Below are 21616 nucleotides of genomic sequence, written 5' to 3'. Positions count from 1 at the left end.
GACAATGGAAGAATGATCCCACAGGCATTTTTAAGATTTTCAAGACTGTCACAGGTCTACTCTTTAGAGACAAAGAGTGCCAGGGATCATGAGGGAAGTACAACCCCAAAAGGAAGGTCCTAAACTTATAGGGCCTCAGAAACCACTCACGCTGATGGACCCATTACACTGAGAGTTATGGCTTTAGAAGACTTGTGGAAACCTTTAAACATTTGAATTTTAGAACATACCAGGATTCATAAAGGGACAAATACAATCTTGTTTTGTTCCAAGTTCTTACAAGCTGTATCACTGAATACAAATGATGCTTTCAACCCTGAGAAAGTGCATCTTGTGCTTTTTACTGAGGAATGCGACATTTAGGAAAGAAACAATTCTCAAATATATTAGCAAATTCCAGTGAAGTTTAGACAAACAGTTGTCTTCTGGATATGAAATGTGATGAGACAAGCATAGAGCAAAACTGGTCAAAACTGGTGGGTGATGAGGAGAAATAGGAAGACTTTTTTTAAAATACAAGAGGATAATTTATATCAATGAGCAAATGTCTTAGTGACTGGTGGATGAGGGAAACATCAATGCTGCCAAGGTGTGCACTGGCCACCTGTGCACTGTGGGGCTGCCTGGGAAGCAAGTAAGAGTCCTAAACTCAGCTACAAGATCCATCACGCTGGGCAAGCTGGGTTCCGAGGGACAGGCCATCGCTCAGATGCTGTCTACTACTCATGAAGACAAAGCTGCCTGTCATGGAACCAGAAGCAGCTCCGAGACCTGACAGACAGACAGATGGAGGGGCTAAGATCAGAGGATTCTTCACTGACATTTTAGTTTATAAATGCAACCATTAATTTATACATTGAGAATGCCTTCTTTTATCCATTATTCATGCATTACCAATCAAAGAATGTCAGAAATATAAGAGATTGATTCCTGATTTCCTGCATAATGGTAAACCAGGCCCAGGGAGAAAAGGTGCATTGTCCCAGATGACACAGGAACTTAACGGCAGAGCAAGGATGGGGTCCAGGATGCTTACACCCATTTCACAAAATCATAACGCACAGGGGGAAAAAAGCTTGAAATCTCAGCTAAGTGGCAGACACCTGTCTCAGGACAAGAACCCCAGGTTCATTTCCCTACTCACCTGACACTGGATCAGGCTATCGGAAAGACCTGGTGATACAGACAGTGATCATCACAATATCATCATGTCATAACGGGATGGGTGGTGGACATGAAGGAGAGTGAGTGTTGGATGGAGGAAAGAAATGCAGAGAGAGAAGGCTCAAGAGACCTGAGGGATATTCAGCCTACTTCTTAATGGGGGAAACTGAGACCCAGAGGGTTGAGTCGGCCCAGGAAGACAGAGACAGAAAAGTGGAAACCTGGGGGATGCTGGCATAAGCCCCTGCACTGGGCTGCTTTGGTGCAATTTCTGCTGCCACTGTGACTGTCTCTGTGCCTAAGGGTCAGCTGTTCCATCTCAAATTACCCAACTATAAAATACGAAGATCACCATGACATCTAGGGGACATGGGGCTACTGTGAACTGGAAAAATATCATACAAGGTACATAACAGCTTCCTAAATGCTAGCTGTTGACATTATCAAAAGGAGAAACTCCTCCTGGTAGAAGTAAGATTGAAAGAAAAACCTAATCCTCTAGAATGGTACTGAACAACAGAAATATCCTCTACAAATGTAATTTTATATTTCCTGGTAGCCACATTTAAATAGGTAAAACAGATTTGATTACTTTTAATAACATTTTATCTAACCCAAGATATCTCAAATGTAATCATTTTCAGTACGTAATCAACATAAAATTAATGATCAGAGGCTTGGTGTTCCTTTTTTATCATGCCTTTGCTCTCTGGGGCATATTTCACATTTGCAGGATTAGTCACAATGCAAGCACCTGGCAGTCACCTGTGGGTAGTGGCCACCTGATTGGACACTGCAGGCTCAAAAGAGATTACAATACACTGGTGGGCTCCATGATATGAAGATGCCTGAGTCCTATTATTTTCACTAAACGAAGCAAAAGAAACTACAACATTTAGACTCTACGATTTTTTTTCCAAACCACATTGATAATAGATTTCAAATCTTCAAGTAAACCTCCTCATTGAAAAGACAATTATGCTTTGAGAAATCAAGGTCCTACCTTGCAGGACCACTGGCCCCTGGGACAGCAGAATAATCTGAACACGAGTCAGAGTAAAGCTCCCCAGCACAGAGCTAGCTAGCATCATCGTGACAATGACCATGATAATCACCTATATCACCTGTCCAGGTTATCCCAGGAGTAGCTCAGGTTAAAGTCAGGGTAGCATGAGGAGTCATGAGGGAAGCCATTCTCTATTCTCCCATTAACTATGTCTCTAATAAGTGCTGTGCCTGAGATCCCTCCTTTTAAGAGCAACTACCCTGAACAACACACATGGGGGCTCAGTGCATCTGCATAGAGGTAGAGCTGAGCGACTTAACTCAAGGTCAGTCCTCACTCATCACAAGTATAACACTCCTCTTACCTTCCTCATAAAAGGTTTTCAAATCAGTTTAATATATAAAATTTCAGGCATGTAGAAGGATGAATCAGTCAAATGTCTACTTATGGCCCTACCACATGGTTTCATCTTACATAGATATTAACAATTACCTGCTCAATAAAGGTCTGGCTGCCTAGGTTCAAATCCAACCTCCTCCATTTACTAAGTTTGTGAGTTTTCTGACTCTCTGCATCTGTTCCATCATCAGTAAATCGGGGACAATAATAGCACCCTGTTTATTATGCTATTAAAGTAGGGGCTAGCATTGTGGCACAGTGAGTGAAGACATTGTTTCAGATGTCAGCAGTCCCTAGTGGAGTGTCAGTTAAGTCTAGGCTGCTCCAGCTGCTATCTGTCCAGATTCCTACTAATGTGCCTCAGAAAGCATCAGAAGACAGACCGCTGCTACCCTTGTGGCAGAGGAGGATGGAGTTCTAACTTGTTGGATTTGCTTTCACCGGTCCTGGATGTTATAGGCATTTGGGGAGTGAACCAGTGAATAGAGGATTAGAGGATCTCTCTCTCTCTCTCTTTCTCCCCCCGCCCTCTTGCTCCCTCTCTCTTTGACCGTACCTTTCAAATAATCAAAATACATCCTTTTTAAAAAGAACCAGGAAAGCCTTTGTAGCACTGGCTATGATCCTGTATATATACACAGGTTAAAAAACAAAACAAACACTAATTTGGCAGAGTCCAAGTAAGTCTGCTCAGAGGTGCAGGTGTCTCAATCTCCTAGCCATGTGGCTGTGGCTGGGAGAAACATGCTGGGCCAGGCTTCCTGCTGGTGATCCTAGCTCCTCGTCCACCACTGCTAAGTGGTGGGTGAATCCTGGGCATGCAGGTGGCCAGAGTGACAACGGAGCCAGACTTCACCCACTGGCTGCCTGGCGCTGAGCTCTGGGGTCTTGGGGATGTGGAATTACTGCCTAGGAACATCCATGAATAAGATCACTGTACATGAAGGTGAGAAATAAATCCTGATTGACACCCAACAACAAGTAAGTGAGGTGACTGAGACCTGGTGGTTTGGAGGGGAGAGAATTGGAAGATTTGTATGGGTCAGACTCATGTACCAGCCCACATGGGAATCTGGAGTTAAGCTTATTAGCATGGAACATTGCTGACCATCACATACCCATCCACGCAAAAGCTATGACGGGAGGCCTATCTATCATGCCTAGATTTCAGTACCTGACTGAATGTCGGAACAAGAGATAGGTTGCACTAGGCAGGGCCATGACACTAACCAGCACGTGAGAGAACCAGTCTGGGGGCTAGGTTTTGTAGGGAATACGTGCGCCAAACCCTGTGGAAATACAAGTCCCACTGGTTGGCTTAAGAGTTGGGATGGTGATGGGCTAAGCCAGCAACCATGACAACATTCATGGAACCTGCCAACACTCACGGGTACAGGGACTAAGGATATACTGGGCAGATTCAGGCTGCAGCACCCGTATATACATCCTAAAACAGGGTGTGAGTCGGTCTGGACTGCAACATTTACTAGCTTATACTAGATAGAGGGACAGGCTAAGCCAGACAAGGGCCTAGCACTCACTGGCATGTGTGAGATCTGGGCGTTGAAGTGGGCCGAGTGGGGGAACTTGAGAAATGCCCCTAGTGAGTCATAGCTCCCACTGATGAGCATGGTCCAGACCTAGGGGTCAGGCAAACTGGAAATGGTAGCTCTAACTGATGGTAAATGTGTGGGTTGGTTTTGGAAGGGGGCCAACCGGGCAGAGCTGAGCAAACCTTAGCTCACTGGCAAGTACAGAAATCAGGCTGAAGCACACGCCATGCCGGGCTAGGCTGTCATACCTACCGGTTTGTATGAGCCAGGGATGGGAACAGACTGAGCACAGTCAGGTTGCAGCGTTCACCAGCAAGAGTTGAGACTGGCAGCAGGACAGGTTAGACAGGCTGCAGTATGCAAAGGCAAAGGCCAAGACAGGAGAGGGACTATGCCAAGCTGGGTCAGAGCAACCACTGACATGTACATGATCCATGGCTGGGAACAGATCTGGTTGGGGAGTAAAGGGGACACCCTGGCTGGGATGTGGTTCCCACTGGTGAGTGCAAGGGCCAGAGTGGGTGCTGTAATCTGGTCTGGACATGGCTGCAGTGTCCCTTGGCACGAGTGTGGACTGGATCTGAGGTGCGCCAGACTGGGCTAGACTCTAGCACCCACTGGTGCTCATGAGAACCAGGGTAGGTATAGGACAGGCTAAGCTAGGTCTCTGCCCCTGTTGAGCCATATGTGAGCAGTGTCTGGGTATGGACCAGGCTTAGCTGGGCTGTAACACCCAACAGTAAAAACTGGAATGGGTGAAGGCCAGTCAGGAAAGGCCACTGTTCCTGATAGGACAGGAGATGGACTAAGTAGTACTGGCCCATGGACCCACCTGTAGGCATGAGATCTAGCATTGGGAGAGATTCAGATGGAGGAGATTGGGGAGCTGCTCTGTCAGGACACAATCCCTGCAGATGAGTGCAAGAATCATGATAGGGAGCAGCCCAAACCAGGCCAGGTAATGGTACCCACTGGCATACATTTGGTGCAGGTCTGAGGCCAGCCAGGCTGGGCCAGTTCATACCACCTACAGGTGAACTCAAGCACCAGAAAGGAGTGTGGGTCAGGTTGGGCTGCAAAACAAGCTATTTTACATGGGGGCCAGGACTAGGGGCAGGCTGGGCTGGGCTAAGCTGTAGCCCCCACAAGCGTGAGCTGGAATTGGGGGTGGGCCAGGCCGGGCCAGGCTACAGCATCCACTGGCAATTGCCAAGGTGAAGCAGGCCATGCCAGACTGGGTTGCAGCACCCAACCAGCATACATGAGACCAGGGGCAGGGGTGGGGGACGAACCAGGTACAGGGGCTGCATGGGACTCCCCGGCTGGATCACTACTCCCACTACTGAGCATGAGTTAGAATGGGGGCAGACCAGGCAAGACAGGGCTACAATACCTGTTGGCCTCATGTGAGCTGGATCAGGGTAAAGTCAGGCTGGCTTGACTGTTCCTACTAGTGCATATATAAACCACAGTTGATATGGATTGGCTGGGCTTTGCTGCAGCATCAGCTGGCAGATACTGCCATGGGCGGGCACATTCTGCCAAGTTAAACTGCAGAACCACCTGAAAAGCACATGATCCAGGCGTAGGAGTGGGCTCAGTAGGGAAACAGTGGGCACCTCCCTCTTCGGTTGCCACTCCCACTGGTGAGCATGAGAACCAGAACTGGGGCAGGCATGGCTAGACAGAGAGTGACACCTGCTGACACGTGTTTGGGCTGGATAGTGAGGCTGGTTGGGCTGAACTGGGCTTCAATGCCCCCTGACATGTATGAGAGCTGAATGGGAGGTAGGACAGATTGGACCTGTTTGCTGCACATGCTGGCAAGCACATGAACCAGAGCTAGGGGTCAGGCCTGGTAGGGATTATTGTGGGTTGCTCCGACTAGGCTGCAGCTCCCACTGGTTTGCATGAAGGCCAGATTGTTGTGGGCAGGATTGGACTGGACTACAACACGCATCAGTTTGTGTAGAAGACAGAGTTGGAGACAGAACTGACCTAGCAATTGCAACCACCAACATGTACGTAAGTTGACTAGGGTGACGGATATGCTGGACCCTGCATTGGCAAGCACACACAAGAATTAGGTCTGGGATCACCTCAGATGAGGTTTCTTCTGGGATCCCCCCAACTGAACCGCTAGACTCAGAACCCCAACCATGGAGAGAATTGCAGATTCCATGGTCTGACTGTGGATTTTATGTATCAGAGCTAGGCCTCCTCAGTGGCTTAGATGGAGCAGTATACCCAGGTGCACATGGAGGACATTGCAGTATACTGGATTCTGCAGAGGACACCTGGTTCCACAACAGGCAGAGGACAGAACAAATTTATCAACTACCCCAGTCAAGTGTTGACAGTGAGTATCTGGGCAAACAGACACTTCAAGGTGGACTATGTCAACCAGTGTATTCTGGAGAGATTTCATCATGCTTGGAGTGGTGAAATCAGCAGTAACTCAGAACTGTTGAACTATCAAAACCTCTTGAGCAGGACCCTCAGAGCATGCCCCACATCAGGGATTCTGGGGTGGTGTCGGGTGGCTGTCCTCCATCCAGGTACAGAAGCAGTTGGGAGGCTGAGTACGGCTTCTACCCTTATCTTCCCCTTTTCCCCAAATACAGGAAGGAAAAAAACCAGAGAATATAGAAGAAATAATGGTCTCACCCACCTTCCTGTAGCCCTTGACCAATATCACCCTAACTAACTATGTAAAAATCATCTAAATAAATAAATCTTAAAAAAAACAGTAATTGACTGTTCATTACCATAAATTACAGAATTCTGTTATTTGCTCTCTTCATATGCACCCCTGACTTTAGCGTCTTCCATCAGAAAGAGCTGACAGATACCATTCAACACCACCTTTGCTTCTGATGACACCATTTTGCACAGAATACTTATGTAATTTTATTACTTAATCAAAATAGACCATCAGTTGAGTAGGCATGTGAGGCCTGGAACAGACATCTTTTCTGTTTTGTCAGATTTACATTCCAGATTCTTTTTCTTCACAAAGAAATTGTTAGGACACTTGTTTATGACAACCACCAATATTCATCATTATCAGACCAGAGCCTGCAGAATAATTACTAAATCTGTGTTCAATGACCTTGCCTTTTTTACCCTACCAATTCTATGATCCCTGCAAACATCCCAAACCAGCATTGATTGGGGTCATTGCAGGTTAATGTAGTTTCCCTAATTAATTTTGTAGCCCCGAGTGCATGAGAAATCGCCCCATAATACCAAACGCTTTGTAAGAATTTTAGAAGAGTTGTGAGGAGACAAAGATCCTGCCTTTATATGGGAAATGGTGTAGTTTGTGCCTTCTGTTTCCCCCCACCATCACAGGGATATTACTGAATGAACACAGTGCATCCATTCAGGAGAATATGATGTGGCCTTAGACTATGGACAATGATATGAAGAAAGATGGACCCAGGGCCCTACTGATCTCCTGCCCTCCCAGGTGGTACTATAGAGAAGCTGGACAGAGCAGACTGGACCCAGACCTCCAGAGAGGAAACCCCAACTCCCTGCAGGCCAGGTAGGGAGGCCCAAGGGCCCAGTGTGTCATCTTTCTGTATCTGAGCGTCTTCATTTGCAGCACCCAGAGGACAGTAACTGTACCAGAGTACAGCTGTCAGGTTCAAACAACTTGATACATTTACAGTGTTCAGGTTAGGACTTGGAAAATAACAACCAACCAGAAATAACAATTCTCTATTTTTATCATTACTATTACCACACAGATGAAGGGACTTCTGAAAAACTTCCAGGAAAATGGAATTTCAAAAAAAAAATCCATTTTGGCACAAAACAATTTGAAATCTGTGCAGTTTTTTTCCATAATGTGCACTTTTTTATAACTTCTTGAAGATCCTTCGTATGCACAGGTTTCAAAATTTTCACATGAAGACAAACTCATGGTTCAGTTTTGCTTTCCTAGAACTTTCTGAAGAATTCTCACATATATTCATCCACACTCTCGTTTGTTTGCTCTCTCTGCATACATTCAACCTGTCAGGAGTGATACTAGGACAATCTGAGAAAGTGGAGAGAGTTAACTCACATGTACAAACTTGGTGTTTTTAAGAACAAACACATAGTATTTTATTATTAAAGAAGGCAGAAAAACGCATCAGCTCAACAGCAGCTAAATGAGAACTTAAGGGCTAGTAATTTTAAAGTAATCAATAGTGACAGGAGGAATTTTGAGGGACACAGAAGTCACACATAGTCCTAGTGCAACATGAGCACCAAAGGCACAGCCTGCCTTGGCTCCTTCTGAAATCAGTCCTCTCTATGCTCACAGTTCAGACAAAAATCTAGTCCATACATCTAGTCCTGTGCCACACCAGCAACGGGATTCAAGCCATGGAGCAACTTACTGCATTGGTGGAGAGTGAGAAAAAACCTGTTGTAATGAGCAGAGCAATTGAGGAAGGTCTCCTGAGAGAGGTGGCAACTTGATAGACTTCTGATGTAGGTGGAAGAGGTCAGACGTATGCTCCAGCCACAGGGTCAGCTCCAATACAAAGATGTGACAGCATGACCCACAGAGTTTGTGGTCTAAAAAAGAGACCATATGGCCATCTATCCCCCAAATAGGACTGTCCTGGAAGAATACTGGGAAGCTCAACATGAACAGGGAGTGAGGCTCAAAAAACAAGCTAAGTAAAGCGGCACTGAGCACCAGCAAGCAAGAAGTCCAAACTCTCTACTGTGCCGGCACCAGACAACATCACTGACATACGACACGCAACTCACAAGGCCCAGCTGCAGGATCACCCTCTGCAGATGAGCAGCCCTGAGCACGAGGGTCCAGCTGGCTGCCTCCAGGTCACCTGTCCAGCCATCTCCAAAACTGCTAGAGCGGCAAGTACCTGGCACCTTCAATTTCAGGGAGCTCCACACACTCCATCAACATGGAGACCATGGAGATTTCCAAAATGAGGAAGCTGGGTTGTAGGTCTACCTCTCAACATTAAAGCTTTTCTTGTGCAATGACACAGAAAGTGAAAGAGAACGAGAAACGACAGAAGAGGGTGCTAGGGTTGAAGACAGATGCAGGGGTCATGTCATGAGAAGCTTCAATTACTAAGAAGAGTGATTTGTTTAGCAAAAATGAACAATGTCCTACTAACTCTTCAAAGGATGTTTACAGAGGCAAATAAATGTGTCCTTGCTGAACAGGAGAATGTGCCGATCACCAACAAGCTGGCTCTTCATGCACCTTGCATTCTAGAGCCCAGACTGCCTTGAAAGCTGATGTCCACCTGATTGGCCCATGCTTGGGCCATTCTGGCAGATTCTGTTTTAAACACATTTTTCCACCACAGTTCAGAAGGTCTTCACCCAGCAGCTAAGAACTATGCAGCCACACTCACCAGTTCCTAACTGGTATTTAGGGCTTCAGAATTCACAAACCATTTTCCCAATCATCATCTCACAGGCAAATTTCCATGATTACATCTTTGACATATGCCTAAGACTCCTCCTCAATGTCCCCAAAATAAATGCAACCATTCTATTATACACCGAGAAGACAAACACATAAAGATAGAACAGCAAATCTTATAACGCATATTAGAGATAATAGCAGAGACAGATGTATGAAAATACTGCAATGTGATTTAGGAATGACTTCTGGAAGGAACTTAAATACGCAACAATGCACGGTGGTTAAATAAATCCTGCAACAGTGCTGAAATGAAAAGCTATGAAGCCTTTAAAAACATGCTTTTGAGAAATATTTAATGACACAGGAAAATGCTTTTAAAAAGCATTAAGTAGAAAAAATAGTTATATTTATATGAGTCTGTGCACATACGACTTCCATTCTGTTCTTTATAGCTATTTCCATTGTGCAGTCTCTACAATGAATGTGCATTATTTATACCATCACAAATCCTAACATTGAACAATAACTTTTAAAGATGTCTAGTGTGTGACAGCATCATGCATACAGGATATCTAGAGACCTCTGGCCTGGATTTCAAGCCTGGATCCCAAGCCATATAACACACACAACCTTAGACTGGTCACTACAATTCTCAGGCTCTCAGCTGTGGCTTTTCTTCTAACTGCTTGTTGAATTGTTTATTGAGTGAAAGGTTAAGCTTGTGATTCTAAATTGAAAACATATCATTGTAAAAATTAAAAGTAACTGAAGACAATAATTAGAAGGCAGGGTGCAAAATACCATTACGCTCTGCAAACTGCATATGTGAAATACATGGAATGCGTTCCTTTTATAGAAGTAAAAAAAAAGTTTATTTATAACTAGGTAAATAAACAGAAGCACTGATACCTTTGAACACATTAGAGGAAATGTTGTAACAGGAAGATGCCCGATGCAATGAACATAGTAAGCTCCAGTCCCTTAAAAGTGTGTGTGTTGGAGGAGAGCGGTTCTTCCCAATGACACTCTGGTATTTATTACGTCATTTGTGAGAGTTACAAAATTCTCCACTTAAAAATCAGGCTGAATGGGCCCAGCGCGATAGCGTAGTGGTTAAAGTCCTTGCCTTGAATGAGCCGGGATCCCATATGGGCACCGGTTCTAATCCCGGCAACTACAGCTGCGAACATCCAGCTCCCTGCTTGTGGCCTGGGAATGCAGTGGAGGATGGCCCAAAGCCTTTGGACCCTGCACCCACGTGGGAGACCTGGAAGAGGCTCGAGGCTCCTGGCTCCTGGCTTCGGATCGGCTCAGCTCCAGCCGTTGCAGCCGCTTGGGGCGTGAACCATTGGATGGAAGATCTTGGATGAGGTATCTCTAAAGGCATAAATGCCTACCAGTATGCTCACCTGGTCTTCTTCCCTCCCATCAGGTAACCACCCAGCTGCTCTGTAGTTCTCTGCAGCACAGAGAGCAGCAGCTGCCAAAGGTAGGGCCATTTTCCCTCTCTTCCATTGTTGTTATGGACACTACACCTTGTGAAGAGATGATGCCCTAGATCCGGGAGGGATGAGGTCCAGAGGGAATGCACCGTGGAGGGCTAAGGACAGAGGGACACAGTTCTCCATCCAGGGAAAAGCACAAAGATAGGTCTGATACCCCACATGGCTCTGTGGGGGGTCCCTGAGGAGGAGCAGCTCCACAAGGAATACCAACTGGTGTACCTGGGGTGGCTGGTCCTGGGACAGCTGCTCTGTGGAAAAACAGCAGCAGATCACATGACTGAATGGACCACAGGAAAGCAGAAGTGGGTTTCTCAAAGAGAACCCCGATATTCTGCTTAAGTCTCCAGAAAATGTATAGATGCAAAGGGGAGAAAACACCTCAAGGATTAACAGGTAGTGTTGCAACTTCCTGGGGTCTCAGCATCAGCCTCAAGTTGAGGTAAAGATGATAGATAGTATGCTGGTGTATCATGCTAGACCTCTGCCTGCAAAATTGGCATCCAACCTGGGTGCTGAATTCTCTCTTAGCTGCTGCACTATGAATCCAGCTCCCTGCGAACAGCCTGGGAAACCAGCAGAGGATGGCTCAAGTGCGTGGGGTGCTTGTACCTATGCAGTAGACCTGGAAGAGGTGAAACAAGAAGAAAGCAAGTCCAGAGAAGGAACAGCACGTGAAAGGGTCGTGGGACAGGAATGAATCTGAAACTGTAAGAACTGGAAACAGACTAGTGTGTCTGAAGCATTTTTAGAGAGAAAACACAAGGCTCAGAGAAGTCACGAGATGATGAAAACCATGTTCAGGAATTCAGATTCTATCCTGTGTGCCAGTAAAGGCTACCCGAGGCATTAAGTGACAAAATGACAAGTTCTGATTGACTTAGACCAAGGCTGGTGCAGAGCCCATCACAGGAAAGCGATACATAAGAAGCTACGGAGCATGTAAACAGATTCAGGCCAGACTTCCAAAAAGCTGGAAACTACTAAATCACAGAAGCAAAGGTAAGACTTCAGCCTTTGCCCATGTGAAGAACAAACAGCTTTGCCTAATCCAAAACCACTTTCATGCCTCTATGCCCATGAGGCGCACAGAGCCACTGAAATCCACAGGCACATCATGACAGAATAATTTTAGTGATCATTATCAAACGCCTCTATTTAGAAAAGCTCAGAAGATTGTATTAGCACAATCCAATATTTATGAAACGACACGCTGCCATAATGAGGGGCTGAGAAAATGAAGATTAGAAGGAAGCGCTGTATCTCTGGGGAGAAAATGTGGCACAGGGGAGAGCGGAAGTGCTGATTTTCCCATCTGTAAAATGGGAGAGACAGAAGCAACGATAAAAGGCTGTGATCGTGTAAAAGAGGGAAGAAAGGTCTTGCCAATGCTTGTTATCACTTCTTCATTTAAGAAAGGCACGATAAGAACTATGTGAATACATCCAAGAGAATAGGACTTGATGCCTACTCCGCACAGGCCCCTGTTTTAGGTACTGCAGATCACCCTGTAAACAAGCTGGTCATGGTCCCTTTTTAGGCAAGACTTCTTACCTGGAGGGTCAAATGTGTAACAAAGGATGAAGACCAGCTCAATGCCTGTTGCTGAGGAGTAGACTGTTATAAGGTATCTGGCTCAGACTGAGACGGGTGGAGGATGTGGAACAGGGAGTAGAAGCAGAGGTGTCTCTGGCAGGAGAGAAGCAGAGAGCATCCCAACACCTGAAAGGAGTCAGCATGACTCCACGGGGGAAATGAAGCATGATGGGGCTTAACAGTTAGGTGGGGTTGGCTTGGGGTGTCAGCAGGGCTCAGTTATTTTTCTCAGAGCAAAAGAAAGCCTGAGAACTCTTACGCAGGATTGAGGACAAAAAAAAAAAAAAAAAAAAAGAAGAAGTAACTGAGCAGGCCCATATTCTGGAACAGTTTCTGGCTTCTGTGTGGAGGATGCATTCATGCCCAGGCAATAAAGGAAGGAGCACCTTAAGGAGTTTTCCAGTTACCCAGGAAAGTACCAACAATGTTCTGTACTGGGAAAATTCAAGCAGTCCTTGGGAAATCAAATGACAGAACAAAGTGACAAAACAGAAAAAGGGTTAAGAAGAGAGGGAGGAGTACCGACCCTGGTCATCTGAGTAAGTGCCAGTGAGATGACATGTCCTGTTCTAGAACTTGGAGCACTTGTAAGTGAGTATACAGGGAAGAGAGAATGGGTTGCCCAAGAGTTCAATTCTGGATATATTCAGTTTGAAGAACTTACAAGACCCTACAAGATTTCAGGAAAGCTAAAGATGAGCAGGGAAAAAAAATATGTGTGCATGCACACATACACACACAAATACATATACACACAAAATGATCTATATTTATTCTGCTAATATCTAATATGCTCAGGCAGTGTAGAGTAGATGTGCTTCAGTTAACACAGGTGTCTGGAATTCTTTGAGTCCCTAATAGAACGGGTGAGTCCATCATCTAAATCAGGACATGCTGAGCAAAAATGCAGCATTCTTGAACATTATCGTGGGTCCAGAGACATGGAAATTGTCCCGCACAGCCTGACCAAAGGCCAGGTGCAGCTGCTGGAGACCATCCTCATGAAAAGATTTACCAGATTTTCAATGCTCAATTTTGTACCACACCACAGCTTTGTTATGCCTAAGTGTTGTATCAACACTCAGCAAATGTTTAAGCAAGTTACACCTTGAAAAGGAACAGTAAGAGGCCAGCTAGTGCAGTGGCTGCTTGTGTGGGGACCAAAGTCAAAGTCAATGAGAACACATCCTCACTTCTCTGAGCATCTTCTCTGGCTTAGTGGCATCTTACAAAACCTCCTCCCCAGAGGTAGCCACGAAGACAGGGCAATGGACAATGAGTTGTGCAGGCTCAAGTTCAGAAGAGATGCTAAGCTGAAAGTGTCCATTTGGTATCTCTAGTGAATAGGTACCACAAAGCCAAGCAGTGACTAAGCCATCCATGGAAACAGTAGAGTCTAAACCTGAAGAACTCCAACACATAGGATCCAGTCAACTAGGGAGACAGAGAAGGAGCAGTGGGAGGGGTTGGTGCAAATCCAACAGTGTGTGGGGTAAAGGGTGTCCCTGGTCACTGGGGACATGTGCGGAATGGCTTCCCTTCTCCAAAACTAACACTCCTGACACCTGTTTTAGGGAGAACATCGTCCTGGGATGTGTTCTGAACGTTGACTGAGCTGCAGTACTTCCTGCTTGCCACCAAATAAGAACCATCAAGACTCACCTTGCGCAGGCATACTCCACTCTAAATGTGTGCTACTCCAACTAGATCCTCTCAAATCCTCTGAGTGTACCTCATGCAGATTTCCAGCAAGCATTTATCATAAGTCCTTAGCTAAGGATTAGGCTGGTACTCAGATGTCAGAATACTGACCTTACAAATACTATTCAGAAACAAAAGTTTCACTGTGTATAAATAACATACATCTATGAGGCTTGGAAGAAAACGAATGACTTCAGATTCCTCAGCAGCTCTTACTTCCACTAAAACCCTACCACCCTCAGGGTGCCAAGCAAAACCCCATAATTCTCAAATTGTAGCAAAACTTCAGAATCACAAATGTAAAAGAAATGTAAAAAGTACATGAATCCAGGTGACACATGACTCCTGTCACATAATGATGTCTTGCTTGAACACTTTTAAGGATGCGGAACTCGCTACCTGAAGGATTATCCAGTTCCTTCCCACATAGTTCAGTCTATAAGGAACTTTCTCCCCTTAGGAGTCACAGTGAAAGCTAACCATTCCCTTCCATAACCATCCCACACGTGATGGCTACATACCTGTGGGCACTGCTGGGTCCAGCATTGGTTTCTCCCAAGTGTTAATCTGCTCCCAGGTGAACCCATTGGTCCCCAGGGCCACGCTATAACCACAGTTGCTGTAGTGCTCATCAAAGGAACAGCCACCTGCAGACAAAAGAGATATGGGTAAATACATCCCTGTGTCTGAGCTTCGCCTCGTTACCCCCGTCTCGTTGGCTCTTCATTTACAGCTTTGAATTTTAAACTCTGGAGAGGATTCAACAAAGAAAGCAGGCAAATTGGATTTTGATATTTGCTTTGGAGATCTTAAGAATGGCACCGGGATACGTAGGCTCCCTCTTTTGAAAAGTTAATAAGGCTAGTTACATTGATTTCCACCTTCTTCCTTGGAATGTAAACAGCATGTCTCCCTGTAAGGAAGAAAAATTAATGCCCAGGCATGCCTCTGTAATGGCTTCCTGAAACCTGGAGAGATGCTATGAGGCAGCAGGGAGAGCAACAGGCAAACTCCACTCACATCCCAGTCAGCAAAGCTGTGTGACCGGGGGACTTGGATGTCCCGGGTTCCTCATCTGTGCTGCAGACAGAAATAGTCACCTTCTGAAAATGCCACAAGGATTAAGTGAAAACAACCATGAAAAGCTAACTGCGCTCGGTGTACATTCCCTTTCCTACAAAAAAAAAAGTCTGAAAAATCATCTGAAGTCGATGCAGTGTTGAAAGCCCCTCCCTCAAATCATCCGCCATTCAGCAATCCACCACATGCTTATGGTTTTTTTCCAAATGAATCTGTTTTCTAAATATTTTTCATTTATTTGAGAAGCAAACATAGAGATAGAGCTTCCATCTGCTATTTCACTCCCCTAAATGTATACAAAAGCTCTCTGATTGGGCCAGCAACTCAATCTAGCTCTCACATTGGGGAGTGAACCAGAAGATGGAAGCTCTTTCTGTCTCTCTGAGTAAATCTGATTTGCCTTTCCAATAAAAATAAATAAATCTTTTAAAAGAACATACCATTGGAAAGGCGAGAAATAAAGCTCCAATTAGAAAACTTGATCTCTGCAGAGAAATAGCAGTTCGCTATGTTTTGGGGTGTAAAGAGGAAGAAAAGGCAGAGAAACAAATGGGGCATAGTGCAGGAAGACAGCATCTCAGCTGAACCTACAGGGTGCACAGAAACAGGAGGCGCCCTGTGTCCCCGCTGGCTGACCAGGCCCTGGTATCACAGCTTCCAGAGTGTCTTTCCACTACCCCCTATCTCCATCTCCTTGAGGTTCAAAGAACTCACTGCAACTGTCTCTACCACCTGTAAACACCAGGTGTTACATCACACACACAATCATGTCTGCAAAGGACTTAGCATTTGTTTGAGGTGGGGTTTTTCTGCCTCTTTTATTTAAAAATATTTCGAATAACACAGCACACCATCAAGAAGAGTCATGAGTATACACAGGTTTAATGATGTCTAATGTTTTCCATATTCACTTCACATGTAAACATTATATGCAGGTACACACACATCTTATTTTTTTAAGCAGAGATGTTGTTACATAATGTGGAATTCACAGCAAAGATCATGAAGTGAGGAAAGAAGGATATATTATTGTGTAAGGGAAATGTTTTTTTTGAAGAACACAGGTACAAATATCTATATACCAAATAATATGGCATACACATAGTTTTTGCACTACATGTGTGTGGGGAGTGTGCATTTTATAAACTACATAAACTTTCACATAAGAAAATATACATGAAATTTTTCTGTCTTTGGCCTATTTCACTTAGCATAATGATTCCCAGTTCTATTTTCTTGAAAATGTCAGAATTTCATTCTGCTTTATGGCAGAAATCGTCCATCATGCATATATACACCATGTTTTCTTTATCCACTCATTATGATGGCCATCTAGTATGAATCCATAACTCTGCTATGTGAATTGGAATACCGTAAGCATCGGAGTTCATATATCTGTCATAGGCTGGTTCTGTGTGCTTTGGATATATTCCCAGCAGTGGGATAGCTGAGTCACGTGGTATATCGATTTTTAGTTGTTGGAGGACTCTCCATACAGCTTTTTATAATGGCCATATAATTTGCATTTCTACCAACAGACTATTGGTGTTCCCTTTTCTCTACACGCTTGCCAGCATTGGTTATTTTTTCAACTTTTGGAAACCAGCCATTCTAACTGGAATGAGTTACACTTTCTTGTAATTATTTTATTTATTTGAATTTTTACAATAGCTAGCAATACCGAATATTTTTGCATGTGACTGCTGGTCATTTGTACTTCTTCTTTCAAAAATTACTATTTAGCTCATTTGCCCATTTCTTAACTGGATTAACTTGCTGGTGTTGAGTTTCTTGACCTCCTGATATGATTTGCATATTAATCCTTTATCACCTACATAGTTTGAAACTGTTTTCTGCTACTCTAGTTAGACCCTTGATCCAATTGGGATTTATTTTTGTGGTATGTAAAATAGGGGTCTTGTTTCAAACTTCTGCATTGTAGAAATCCAATGTTCTCAGCACCACCTACTGAAGGGTCTGTCCTTTCTCCAGGGAATGTCTTTTAGCACACTTGTCAAAGACGAGTTGGGTGTAAATGCATGAATTTAATTCTGGGGCTTCTACTCTGTCCCATTTTGCTCCTCCAAAAGTGATGCTTAGGTCCTAACTCCCAAGGTGATGGTATTAGGAAATGAGGCTTTTGGGAAGTGATTCTGACATAGAGTAAGAATCTTCATAACTGGGATTAAGGTCCCCAAAAGATCCTTCCACAATGGTAAAGACACCAGGAGGCACCGTCGAAGAACCAGGAGTGGACCCCCACATAAAATGAACTAGCTAATGCCTTGGTTTACTTCCAACCACCAGAACTACTAGAGACACAATTCTGCTACTTCGCTGCAGTGTTTTCTCACAGGAGCCTAAGCAGACTGGGACAATGCCCAGGCACATTCTGCACAATACACAGGAGCATCTGGGTGCCTCCTCTGCCTACCATCTCTTGTAACATCACATCACCTTGGCAACAGCTGCAAAGGGACAAATCCCTTTTTGGCACCAAAGACCTCAGAGGGAGGTCCTGCTGATAGCTGTGGTAGAGACCATGCTGAAGACAACACCAAAAAAGTCTGTGATGTCTGGGCCCAGTTTGGTGGCCTAGCAGCTGAAGTCCTCACCTTAAACATGCTGGGATCCCATATGGGAGCCAGTTCTAATCGCTGTGGCCACACTTCCCATCCAGCTCCCTGCTTGTGGCCTGGGAATGCAGTTGAGGACGGCCCAATGCCTTGGGACCCTGCATCCGCATGTGAGACCCTGAAGAGTTCCTGGATCCCGGCTTCAGATCAGCGCAATAGCGGCTGTTGCACTCACTTGGGGAGTGAATCATCGGACAGAAGATCTTCCTCTCTGTCTCTCCTTCTCTCTGTATATCTGACTTTGCAATAAAAATAAATAAGTCTTTTTTAAAAAAGTCTGTGATGTCAAAGCTATCTCCACATTTCTTTTTTGGCTGCATATGGAAACCCAGGAGTGTTGGCCCTTGCTAAGTGATGTGGAACAGATGTCTGTGCCTCATCAGAGTTCCTATGCTGAAAGCCAATCCCCAACACAAAGGAGCAAAGAGTGGAGGCTTGTAGGGGCGGTTATGTTATCAGCTCAATGCCCTCAGCAGCTCCTCCACCAATGGCATCAGCACCCTTATAAAAATGGGCCTAGGGAACTTGTTCATATTTCCTCTCATGTGGGAACACATGAAAGACACTGGTTATAATGAGTGGGTCCTTAATAGACATTGAATCTACAGGTTCCTTAACCATGAATTTCCCAGCTAAAAGTCATAAAGAAAGTACAAAAAACAAAAATCAAAACAAAAAAATGCCTATGAGTATGTGGCAGATACTCATGTTTAATTCAGTCTGCCTAATGGATACACTTTTCTTTGTGTATGGGTATGTCTGTAATGAAAACTGTTTTTTTTTTTTTGGCATCACATCTTGAGTTTATGTATGTTTTGTATGATTGACTTTCACTCCACTCTGAGAACTTACTAAAGGTAAAGAAAACATCTGTGTTCCAGGGAGTAAGTTAAACATGAGTATCTGCCTTTATCTAGGTTTAGGAGCATTCATGGTCACAGCTCTGGGCACACTAGACTATGAGTCCCTGGCAAGATCACAGTAACAATTGCTCCCAATCACGGCACCAACTGTTCTGTGTCCCCTGTTTTTGACCAGTAATAGCAGGGCTGGTGGGCTGCTCAGCTACTCCTGAACTAAGTAATGACAGAGTTCGGCCCTAATATGCTCCCTAGGCCATCTTACTGCCCTTGCCTGCTGAGTTCCCGGTGGCCACTTCATTCTGAAGCCAGGGAGCAAATGCATTTCCTTCCTAACAGTTTGTTCTTTGATGTTGGGCTCCACAGCAGCAGGCCTAGGACCACAGAGACTCATGGAGGAGCTCACGTCAAGTGGAGTTCAAAGCAGCCCCACATTCTACCTCGAGCCAACCATTTTTTAGGTTCTGCTGTCAGTTTTTCCCCTACTCTACCAGCATTTGTCATCACAATGTCCCTCCTACAGACATTCCAGAAACAGCTCTCCTCCTGCACATTATCACACACACATGCCTACATCTCAGCAGGACCCAAGATTTATGACTTGTCCAAAGAGCCCCTAGGGCACCCAGCAAAGTAGAAAGTATAGCCAGGAAAATGTAAATATCCTCTGTGCTGTATGGAGACTGAGAACACACATAAATGGACACCGTCTAAGAAACCACTGGCCCAGCCATGATGGCCTGGTAAACATAGAAGCAGAAAACACAGAGTTTGGGCAAAAAGTAAACCAAAGACAGGAAAATAAAGCAAAGTGGGGCAGAAGGAGGAAACTGTGAAGGCAGGCTACAATTTCCTGTATCTTCCTGTGCTAAAAGGGCCTCCCATATTTCACTCGAACTCCTAACACCCAATATTAAAAGGAAAATATGGCGATAGGCTGGACCCTCACTGTTCATGCAATGAAAGCCAATTGCTCATCTTGCACAGATGTTGAAATCAGACAAGAACTTCTCGGAAGGAATTTTTGTAACAGAAACCCCATAACTTATAATGAAAAAACGTCCCCTATCTGAAACACCATCCACACAAGCGTGCAGGACAAGTTACATGAGACTATTTCTCATAATTATGCTCAATGTAAGTTGATAGCATCACTCAAACATACTGTTTATGAAAACACAACCCATTGGAGTCCAGTAGTACACAGTCTACTTCTCTGTTGGTCTGGCTTGACTCTGAGATAAGTTTTTAGAAGCCATTCAGGACAGAAAATACACCTAACAAGAACTTTTCAGCAATTCTTCCCAGATTTTCTTTCTTTTCAACTAAGAAAAAATTGATTGTTAATCCATTTTGTCAGCTGCAGACAAACTCCTAGCATGCATCCCTTTCCCTGTGCTGAGCCTGCATTTTCAGGTGGACAATGCAATCATGGAACAAGAAGATCATGAACAGCCTTCCAGTTCTCAAATTCAAGGTTTCCAGAGACTCAGAAGGAGCTGGGATTCCCATGCTCTAGAGCCACAGGCACACAGAAGACACAATACCAGCCCAAACACTGCTACATTACTGTGACCACTGATAGGCAGCAAGAAGAATGAAGTAAATTCTTAGAATTTTGTATTGCCCCTACACCCATTTTGAATGTGAATAGACATCCTCTTCCAGAATCAGGGCTCAGTCACGCTACCCAAGTCTCACTTCCGGCTTAAAATGATACATCTAAATGTCTGTCTTAGGTCACTTCCTCCCACTGGCCACCTTCTTACGGGACAGTTACTTTTACAGCCTGTTTGGCCCCATCAATCTTATCCTCCAAATGCACTGTACAGGTCTGCCATAGTGACCATGGCTAAGTCATGGTCATGCACAGCCTCCAGGAACTCATGCCTGCTCCCTTCAAGTCCCAGTTAGACATCCCTGTGTGAAACCCATCTGGCTAACATACTGGCTCCAGGAAAGGTGCTGGTCCACAGATTCCTCTCTTTCAACCCTGACCACTGTGTGTGAGATCTGCAGGCATGCCTTAGACCATCCTCATCCTGAGACATGCAAACAATATTTATTTCCGTCTATCTTCCAATCATAAGAGGAAAGTCTCCCTCTAAAAGATCCTAAAATAAAAACAGGAAAAGAAACCGAAGCTTCCCTCAGACCCAAAGGATTAAACATCCAAATCCATAGCCCTGAGTTGTCACTGCAGCTCCTCTTACCCTCTCAGAAACATCTCAATAAAAGCTCTGCTTCTAAGCCAGCTTCCTTCCAGTGACCCTAGGAGGCACGTGGTGATGGCTCAAGCAGTTAGATCCTTTCCTCCCCTAGGGGAGACCCGGATGAAGTTCTGGGTTCCTGGTTTGGACTGACCCAACTCTGGCTATTGGCTGTTGTGGGCATTTAGGAACAGAGCCAGCTGGTGAAAAGATCTCATTTGCCCTGGTTGTTATTTCTCTTTCCAATAAACAGATGAATAAAATGTTCTTATTTATTCCATCTGCCTTGGTGGAACTCCTAAGCAGTATGATATCCAACAAAAGACCAGCCCACAGTGCAGGTATCTGTGGCAGACTACTTAGAGAAGGCTTAGGCACGCAGAGATTTCCAGACACACTCATTTAGATGCTGACCTTATTGTGGTATGGAGAGAAGTGGGCCCATTCAGCTAATATCAATCTTATCCCAATCACTTTAGGGGAAACAAAGCCTTCACCTCTC

General features: G+C 44.8%; 1 protein-coding gene across 1 annotated transcript in view; it reads right to left on the bottom strand.

The window, feature by feature from the left end:
- PTPRT (protein tyrosine phosphatase receptor type T) overlaps positions 1–21616 on the bottom strand; it is a 937772-nt gene that overhangs the window by 656216 nt on the left and 259940 nt on the right. Inside the window, exon 2 of the mRNA XM_058679424.1 lies at positions 14850–14975. Within this exon, the coding sequence (XP_058535407.1) occupies positions 14850–14975 (126 nt within the window). The remainder of the gene's footprint in view (positions 1–14849; positions 14976–21616) is intronic.

Source organism: Ochotona princeps, chromosome 22 (genome assembly GCF_030435755.1).
Source record: "Ochotona princeps isolate mOchPri1 chromosome 22, mOchPri1.hap1, whole genome shotgun sequence".
NCBI classification, from domain to species: Eukaryota; Metazoa; Chordata; class Mammalia; order Lagomorpha; family Ochotonidae; genus Ochotona; species Ochotona princeps.
Note: the sequence above shows the minus strand (reverse complement) of the source record. Positions and strands in the feature narration are given on the sequence as shown.